This window comes from Pangasianodon hypophthalmus, chromosome 11 (assembly GCF_027358585.1).
Source record: "Pangasianodon hypophthalmus isolate fPanHyp1 chromosome 11, fPanHyp1.pri, whole genome shotgun sequence".
Classification (NCBI taxonomy): Eukaryota; Metazoa; Chordata; class Actinopteri; order Siluriformes; family Pangasiidae; genus Pangasianodon; species Pangasianodon hypophthalmus.
This window is the reverse complement of record NC_069720.1, coordinates 20961335-20971410: the sequence shown is the minus strand read 5'-3', so window position 1 is coordinate 20971410 and position 10076 is coordinate 20961335. Positions and strand designations below refer to the sequence as shown.

Genomic DNA, 10076 nt, shown 5'->3' with positions numbered 1-10076 from the left:
TCATGTTTTGAAGTTGTAAGCTCTGAATGACAGGCTTGATCTTCAGAGATGATAAGAACAGCCCAACTCTGTGTTAGAGGAACAGATGGATTAAGTTCAGCTTGTTAACAAATTGATAGAGCACGCCTTGTTCAGGGAAGGTTCTCTGAACATCACTGTGTTGTGTAATTTATATTGCATTTATAGCACTGTGTTAATGCACAGGATATAAACTGGGTTATTATTAGAGCCTTCTCATTAAAGAAGGTGAACCAGGAGGTCTTGTCCTTCTTGTAGCTGTTGTTATTTATTTATTTAATAATGGTTAATGCAAGAGAAAGGTTTTCATTTATTGTTTCATTTACATGCATTGGAAATGTCTCAGCAATTTAAAACAACTGAATTTCAAACACTTGTTTTGAGGACCATAAATCATCCACCTAAAACCCATCCCTGACTGCTGGCTGTGCTTCAAGAGAAACACTAAAACAGACACATAAACAGAGAATAAGGGTTCCTATGTCTGCATATTCAATATTTACATTTACTCATATAGCTGACAAAGCAACTAACAGCTGAGGTTATGGGATAAGGGCCTTGCTCATGGACCCAGTGGGATCTGAACTCTCACCCTTCTGATCAGTAGCTTAACCACTGATCCAGTATCTGTAATACTTGTTGCATGACACATGCTGTCATACAAGTTTGGATTATTTTCTATTAATGTCCATTAATATTCAGTCACAAATGGAAATTCCTGTGTTTATATCAAATTCATAGAGGCTAAAAATGAATTAGGAGTTTCATACAATCAATTCTATAGCATTGTTTTGGCAGATGTGAAAACTCTCAATCCAGGTTTTCCTCTTCTGCCTTCTCACTGAGCTTACCAATATTCCGCTCATTTAGAAAGTAGGTGGAAGGTCAAACGGAAAAGCTACATGGTGCAACCAGGCTAATTTGAGGGTTTGGCTAGTTTCACTTCCTGTGATGTAATAAAACCGCCAAAAGATCTGCCGCTAACAAAACAACATACACTCTTGGGTAAAAAAAATGGGCCAAGCTCAAAATGTCAGCTGTTAAGCTTTTAATGGTCTTAACAACAAATCCTTGGTTAGAAAATAAGCAAGAATTAAACAAATGCACTCCTGAGACCACAGGACTACAAGACTTAAACATTTAAAGAAATCAAAAGGAAAAGTTATCCCATACTATCTTCCTTTATCTATTTGTTAAATTCCTGCTAATTTCCTGACCAATGATTTGTTGTTAAGACCATTAAAAGCTTAATATTTTGCCATTTTGGGCCATTTGGGAATTTTGGCCACATTTTTATTTTTTTTTGCCCAGGAGTGTAGACTAGAGTGGAAGTATGTGTAGGGTATATGCTTGATTTTTTCTTTATTTTTTTGTCTTTAATGTGGTCATTTACCTTTTCTTCGTTTATCAGAATCCACGTGACAAGCACAGTGTATTGTAAGAAACCCATATTTGTTTTCATTCTTATGAAATGTCTCCATCTGTTGGATACAAATGATTTGTTCTTTTCATTTACAGCAAGTAAACAGACATTCATGCTGATCATCAGGTAGATGACCTTTTGAAAATGCATTTTTGTAATGTAATTTATTTTTAATACTTTTTTTGTTGTTTCAGAAAAGACATACCACAATGGCAAGTAAACTATTTTAATTACAACACCTTGTAAATGAAACAATTTGCTATTGTTCTACATTTACATTAGAATGTGAACCAATAGGCCACGTAAACTGTCCTTTGTGTGTGTGTGTGTGTGTGTGTGTGTGTGTGTGTTTCCCCATAAATCAAGTAAAAGTGACTGGAAATATGTGCTCAACCACAAGGTCCACATTCGTTCAAACCTGCTGAAGAGTTGCAGTAAAATTTATGCTGACATTTCTAGTTTTTCTATTGCAACATAAAACATTTACTGTTGTGCAAAAAAACTAAAAATAAATAAAAAATAAAAAATCACAGTTAAAGCATATAATCATGTATTCAGTAAGTGAATAGGGATACAACTGACTCATACATTTAATGTATGATTGTGGACTTGCTGTAAGTGAGATATTCTCTTAAGACAGTCAAATGTCAGTGTGTGTGTGTGTGTGTGTGTGTGTGTGTGTGTGTGTGAGATTCATATGACATGCATGACTGAGCCCAAGTGGGCAGTTTTTAGTGAGTAGTGGTTGTGGGCAGAGCTGATGACAAAAGAGGAGGGAATAAAGTTGCAGAAGTTGCTGCTCCTCCCACAGCCAACAAGATCCTCCTGTATAGCTTCAAGCTGCTTCTAAGTGCACACACACATCCGCACACAAATACACACATATGTACACACACACAGTCAGACAGTAGGGGCTGGCTGACAAAATCAGGATATGACATCATTGCCAGGAAGAGAAGCCAAACAACTTTTCTCTCTGCTTTTCGAGTCTTGTTTGTTTTTAGACTGGTCAGGTTTTCTGATGAGTTACTGAGACAGAACTCTTTAGACAACGGTGTAATCCATGTCCTCTGGCTGCTAACTGGAGGCAGAGAATTTCTCCTGAGATTTCCCATAGATCCCCACAGCATTCCAAGCATTCAGGACGGGACTTGAGCCAGGTACTGTAGGGCAGATCCTTTTTTCCCCCTTCTCTTTTCATCCTAAACATTATCTCAATTAATCTAACCAAATTCTTTGCCTTTTTGCACTTTATGAGGTGTTTTTGCAGTTTGTTTAGTGTTCCATTAGACTCAATAGGCTTAGAAGCAGAATATGTAAAGACATATGAGTTCCTGAGAGTGTGTAGAATAGGGTTCACTCCCCCACACACCCACATGGTATGTAAAATACAGATGTTATTGTATTGTACAGAAATTACACATAAAGGCTTTTCATAAATATAGTAGTGCTTTTACATATACATCACATGTTCATCTATTTCTTCCTCAAGCTTATGACTGAAGTGGTTGTGTAATGGTATTCCGAAATATGAGTAAGATATACAGAAAGATAAGAAAATCTGCAATAGTTATACGGTTCAGATAACACTCTAGCCTTGTTGATGATGTAACAAAAAAAGTTATTTTCCACAGCAATACTTCAGGCAAATTGAATGTTTGAATTTTTATAATGTTTCACCCTATAATCAAGTATAACCAAATGATAAAGGTCTTTGAGGGCTGTTTATGACTTTTGAGCTGATTTACATCAAGAATTAGAGAGCAAGATTTTAAGCTGTGATTATAGGAAAATGTTTAAATTGATTATTTAGCTCATAGTAAATACTGTGCTTTGGAAACAGAAAGTGAGCCAGACATTTAATTCCAGTCATTTCGATTCTCCACATATGTGTGGCTACGGCATAAATCTTTCAGCTTGCTGCAGTCCCTGTGATGTGAAGCATGCTCACCATTGTGCCAAATGGGGAGGTTAATTCCAGGTCTCGACTGAATATGCTCAGTTGATACAGCTGTGTAGGAACTAAAGACAAAATATAGAGATTACAGACAGCCAGAAGTCAATAGACAGGAAAAGAGAGGCTGTGAATTGAAAGGGTAAGCATGAGACAGCCACACTGCTGGTCTGTTATCATATGCAGTCAGACCGCATAGAAAGAAAGTGATGGGGAAAAAAAAAATCCAGATCAGACTATGATTCTACTGAATACACACATGTTATTCTAAAACAACTGATAGGTCAAAATGATTATCACACCAATAAATCAAACTGAAATGTGTCAGCAACATGGACAGACTTAAAAAAATTATCTAGTTGTGTTCAGCCACAGCAATTAATATAAAAATAATATGGAATCATATGACCAACAGAATCATGTGTGGTCCTGCTTAGCATATGGTCTGTTCTGTTTAACTTCTGCCTTTCCAAAATTAGATGTTAATTTGATCTGTTGTAACCTCTATTAGGGCACAAACCTACTACTAGCTTCACATAGAGGCTTTTCGTTTGACCCAGGTGTAATTAATCGCCAGTTAGAGGTAGCTCATAACTTATTGTCTTCATTTGAATGAATTCAGAACAAGAAGGGTAAAATAGTCAGGTTTCTAATGCAGGCCAATTGTCAAACTTGTTATTCATGCATGACATTGTTCTATCTATGCTAAATTTGTTCATTTACATTTAACAGTCTATAATGATTACATTTTGAATTTTTAATTATTGAGTAAGGGGACAAAAAAATACTCTATAATATGTTTCTGGGCTGGTGTGAGTTACCCTGACAATCCTGTAATAGTAATTCGGTTAGCGCTGTTTCAGGGGTGTCGGGAAACTTGTATGTGTACGTCATAGTATGCATACGTCATGTACTTTAGGCACAAAAGAAGTCTTATTTCAAAGTGACAGGCAAATGCAGGCAGCCTGTCATGTGAGAGAGAATGTTAGAACACATGACAGAGTAAACAACCCAAATCAGGGTCAGAGAGTATAACATTAGAAGGAACATGAATTCAGGAGAGTTTTTTCCTCGCTTAACAGGTGGCATTTATTTGTTCTCTAATTTGGTGCTTGTTTGATGGAGGAGCAGCTTGATTGTGTACTTTGTATGATTACTCAGCTATGAAGTTGTTTTAGCTGAAGAACTCATGACAGCTGGCTATTGACCAACAGGAGGTGTTTATGTTTCCGTTTATGTTGCAAACTCAGTAATATTGGACGAGAGTCAGTCATCTAGGGTGTCTGCTCACCCCATTGTACACCGATCAGCCATAACATTAAAACCACGGACAGATGAAGTGAATAACATTGATTATCTCATTACAATGGCACCTGTCAAGTGTCAATATCAATATGATATATTAGGCAGCATGTGAACAGTCAATTCTTGAAGTTGATGTGTCGGAAGCAGGAAAAATGGGCAAGAGTAAGGATCTGAGTGTCTTTGACAAGGGCCAGATTGTGATGGCTAGATGACTGGGTCAGAGCGTCTTCAAAATTGCATGTCATGTGGGGTGTTCCCGGTATGCAGTGGATAGTACCTACCAAAAGTGGTCCAAGGAAGGACAACCGGTGAACCAGCGACAGGGTCATGGGCGCCCAAGGCTCACTGATGCGTGTGGGGAGTGAAGGCTAGCCTGTGTGGTCCGATCCCATCCCATCGGGCTGGGTAGCTGCAGACCTGTCAGAGTGCCCAGGCTGACCCTTGTCCACCGCCGAAAGCACCCACAATGGGCATGTGAGCATCAGAAATTAGTGGGTTAGAGCAGAGCATTGTGAGATTACGGGGCAACTATGAGGATTTGCTTTTTCATGTGGTATTCAGTAACTGTGACAGTCACACTGATGTGCACAAGAAAGGTTTTATTCTGCTTAATCTGGCAGCAGATAATTATATCGTCAGAGTCAAGAATACTTGGGCATAGTACCATAGTACATACTATGCCAGTCCACCATTTGCGTCATTACTACTTATTATTACCACAGCTCTGAATTCTCTCTTGTTAACTTGGCACTCGCAGCCATGAAATTAATCTGTGTAGTGAAGAAGGCCACAGCACAACCCACATTACAAAATCTTTGCAAGTCACTTGCAATAGCATTTTTCTACCATAAATCCAGCAACTTTTATTCTGTCAAATATCTTAATTGGAAACTTTTCAGACTCCTGAATTGCTAAAAAAAATACAAAATTACAGTATACTAATTTTGAATTCATATTTCTATTCTTTTTACAAGCATCATCAGTTGATGAAACAGGAGACTTCATCTCATCTATCCTGACATTTTTGGTGGAGATTCTACTATTAGCACAAGCTCTAGAAGCATGGCTCTGTGCCTTGGCCAAGTGTTCAGCAAAGACAAGACGTTCAGGCCTCGGAAGCGCTTTGAGCCTGGCACGCAGCGGTTTGAGCTGTATAAGAGAGCCCAGGCATCACTGAAGTCAGGGTTGGACCTCAGGAAGGTGGTTCAGCTGCCTGAGGGAGAAAACATTAATGACTGGATTGCTGTGCACGTGGTAGATTTCTTTAACCGCATCAACCTGATCTATGGAACAGTTAGCGAATTCTGCACAGAGAGAACTTGCCCCGTCATGTCTGGAGGCCCTCGCTACGAGTACAGATGGCAAGATGGAGACCATTACAAGAAGCCCACCAAACTCCCAGCCCTCCAGTATATGAACCTGCTGATGGACTGGATTGAATCGCTCATCAACAATGAGAATATCTTCCCTACACGCATAGGTGTGTCTACAATAATCTCTGATTCTCTGTCAGTGAGAAAGAGGGGACCTACAAACAGTGGCGGCTCCTCTATATATCAGCCATTCAACAAATGTTAATCTTCATAAAGTCCTCATTGACAACTCTATACATTTTAAATTCTGTCGAAATACTAGCTGCCTCTTTTGAGTGACCAATAGTTTTAAAAAAGTTGTTGTTTGACAGATACAAGCCAATGTTCCATTGATTTGCTTGCCTTTCTAGATGTTGCACAATAGTGGGGAAGCACAATATTATTATTCATAGCGGTCCAAATAGGAACTGCAACAATCGCTAATAGAGGCACATTAGGGTAGGAATCACGCTACCCCATATTCAGTGGAGGACGAGCAATGGACAGGACAGTTAATGACAGGGTTGGCAGGGTCATGGTTTTTACCCCAAATTGGGATAGTTGAAAAATACTCTTTGGCCACTAAGATTTTGTTTCACAGCAAATAATTGAAATTAAATCTAATAAATTTCCAAAAACAAAGGTAAATTGTAAGTGTAAACAATGTATCTCTGATGCACAGAAGAATTTCTATTGTAAAGTATTTGCACCATAGTGACCTTGATTCCCATGCAAAGGAAGAAAAGGAAGAAAGCTGTATCCCTTGTATAATGCATGTTTTTTTTGGGGGTGGGCTATTTAGGTCTTTTCCGTGGATTTTGGGATGTAGTTAGGCCGGATATTTGTCTGAAACCTAGTAACCTTGGTTAATGATATTAGCTGTTATGTGTGGGCCTGGCAGACAGGAAAAACCCTGCTGTATCACACACAGGTGAAAAAAGGTACATGTAACACCACTCAAAACAAGCTGCTAGACTATATGCTGGATGACTAGAGTAACTGCCTATTACTCTAAAAATTCACTAGAGTGTAGCCTAGAGCTTAATTCAAGTGTGATAGCCTCTCAACTTAATTTTGTTTGAGACTCTGTCATTAATAATGTTGTCCTGCCCCACCAAAACCATGTGGTCACATGCTACGGCTGGCTACAAATGCTCCTAGGGCTCATTTGAATATGTAATTAAAGACAGTGCTTTGTTAATTTAACAGTGAAGATTATGACCATTTATACATATGGCTTAAAATGACAGATCCTTTTATGTTAGTTCATGTTAGCCAGCTGGCTAGTGTTTCAGTGAAGTGGAATCACAAGTAGGAATGCAGTTTTATAAGACCAACCCTTATACACATTTAATCAAGAATATGACGTGACTCCAGGTTTTAAGGATTTTTCTATTTTTCAGGGGTTCCTTTTCCGAAGAACTTCCAGCAGGTCTGCAAAAAGATTCTAAGTCGGCTCTTCCGTGTGTTTGTGCATGTTTACATCCACCACTTTGACAGCATCTGCAACATGGGAGCTGAGGCTCATGTCAACACCTGCTACAAACACTACTACTACTTCATCTCTGAGTTTAGTCTCATCGAACACTCCGAACTGGAGCCACTGGTGAGAAGGATATCTTTTAACAAATTTTTAGCAACTACAGATCATTTACAACACAGGCAGTGGATGAGACTACTGTCTGGTGGGTGGAGATGTTTGACCTAGGATGGATATTAGACTAAATACATCAAAATTCATGTCTTTTCTTTTCCAACAGAGAGCCATGACAGAACGGATCTGTAACTGAAGCAGGTGGACAGTGAAATAACCCCTAAAAGCTGACTGCCCACGTTCATACATCAATGATCCAAGCATCTGATATTTTTAAACCTTCATTTTTAATGTATATTTGACCTAAGGTTCACCTTGGTGTATTAGGATATTATCCTACTAAATGAGCGGAGGTAGAGCTGTAGCAGACTTGATATTCCTGGTGCTTTTAAAAAAATGTGCTTTTATGGTTAAAGGATGCTATATGAGCCAATATCATTACATTTCTTTTCTTTTCTTTCTTTTTTTTTTACACATCAGACTACAAAAGAACCTTCAAATAGATAGGATCATCTTTTGTCAACTTTGTACGTTGCTTTAAACTACAAAAGGTCTGCCAGTGACAAAAATTTGAGGGTTTTTTTGAGTTTTTATGTAGCATATTTACATGTCTGAGATTTGAAGTCTGAAATCTAACTCGAAAATACTCAGTGTTATCAGTTTTGCCCCTGAGGAGTATACTGACTTTGTGCTTTTTGGAACTGTGCTGGGGCATGTTAAACGCCTGGGTACTCAGAGCAGCTTGAAAAACGACATTCTTGTTCTCTCTAATGCAAATACCACTGTCAAAGGGCTGACTGTGGCATTTCTATTGCTTGTATCATAGATTTTATGTGAATGCATACTGTTCTTGTGTTATTTTATTTATACATCATTTTACAACCACATATAAATTAAATCATTATCCTAAGAATTTATTTTTAAAACCAGCTGAACAACCAAACATGTTGTTCAAGTTTGCCTAATCTTTCTGTTATTAGTCTCAAAGTGAGCTTTATTGTGTCTTTAATAGTACAGCAGCATGCAGACCAAGTCCTAACACTCATTTATATTATAATTTATTTTCTGGCTATTAGACTTGTAAAATTCATTGTAAATATAAAGAGCTTATGTGAGTGTCATGTAAAGGAAGACAGATGATACTGCGTTGCCCCACATGAACTGAAATTTATGGCCCCCTGGTGTCCAAAGTTGAAATGGGTGCTTTTGTATCTTTACTGTGTATATAGTATTTCAGAAACATCTTGCATGAGAGTCATTTGTATTTATGCTTTCAGATAAGTAAATAGTTTTTGTATTATTATTATTATTATTATTATTGTTATTATTATTATTATTATTTCATGTTCAGCATAAAATAAATATTTGATATTGGTTAAGACAAGGATCTTAAATTTCAATATTTATTAAACAGTGCATACAAACCAAACATTCATTCATTCATCTTTAATCACCACTTTATTCTGGTCAATGTTACAATAAATCAAAGGACTATCCCAGCAATAGTGGGCACGAGGCAGGAACACACACTGGATGGGACAGGAGTCCACAACAGGGCATCATGAACACACATTCACACCTCGGGCTGGTTTTAGAGTAGTCAATCTACCTACCTGTATTTTGGGAAGTAAGAGGAAACCAGAGAACCTAGAGAAACTCACATAGACACAGGAAGAATTTAAAAGCTCAGAATTGAACCAGGGACCCTGCAGCTGTGAGGTGGCGCATTACAAAAAAGGACCATTTCTAACACCTTGTGTATGAAAATAGTCTGAAATATTCTGAATGCAAATCAGAGAATATAATGAAGAAATGACTTAAAAGATTTTTGAGTTCTCAAAGATTTTACAAGGCAAATTAAGACCTTGTTTTGAATCTGATTCAGTTTATTAATTACAAATGCATACAGCATTTATAACAGAATAAAAGGTCAGGATGATATCAAATTGCCTTAATAAATGAACCTTTGATGCACTATATGAAACCAAGACTATGGTTGTGTCCAAAACATAAACATGCTGACTACTAAGGCTGTATTCAGAGGCAGGAAGGCATCAAGCGAGGTACCTTCATCTGACCAGTTTTTGACAGACAGCATACATGTATCCTTCACTATCCCTCATATCCCATAATCCAGTGCAACAACTAAAATGGTCTAAAATGTCAAATGAAAACATAAGGGCGAGAGGGTTCAGTTTGTGGACAAATAAGTTATTTGTAATTTTTTTGCTGCACTCTAAGATCAGACAATGGACTAATGAGACAGCATAGGAAGCAAGGCAGCTGCCTTCTATTGCAGTCCCACGCTGTATGTGAGGGTGTTTTCACAGTTAGCTCATTTTAGCATTTCAAGGGGTGTCAGACTGATGACATGGAATTTTTTTGTGTGTGTATGTGAATACAGCAAACAAACTCAGACCTCAGAACAGC

The 10076-nt window shown here is 37.9% G+C and overlaps 1 protein-coding gene across 1 annotated transcript; it reads left to right on the top strand.

Moving 5' to 3' along the window:
• Positions 1–2291: 2291 nt before the first annotated feature.
• Positions 2292–9343, top strand: mob3c (MOB kinase activator 3C). The gene is made up of 4 exons (XM_026919394.3): positions 2292–2601; positions 5675–6180; positions 7456–7658; positions 7813–9343. Exons 2-4 carry the CDS (start codon positions 5763–5765, stop codon positions 7840–7842), a joined length of 651 nt encoding a protein of 216 aa, XP_026775195.1. The 5' UTR covers positions 2292–2601; positions 5675–5762; the 3' UTR covers positions 7843–9343.
• Positions 9344–10076: the final 733 nt, after the last annotated feature.

Bases quoted from the DNA above. Each gene is read 5' to 3' on its own strand.
- mob3c (XM_026919394.3), top strand. From the start codon at position 5,763: ATGGCTCTGTGCCTTGGCCAAGTGTTCAGCAAAGACAAGACGTTCAGG. The intron at 6,181-7,455 runs GTGTGTCTACAA...TCTATTTTTCAG, and splicing joins TATCTTCCCTACACGCATAG to GGGTTCCTTTTCCGAAGAAC. The intron at 7,659-7,812 runs GTGAGAAGGATA...CTTTTCCAACAG, and splicing joins ACTCCGAACTGGAGCCACTG to AGAGCCATGACAGAACGGAT.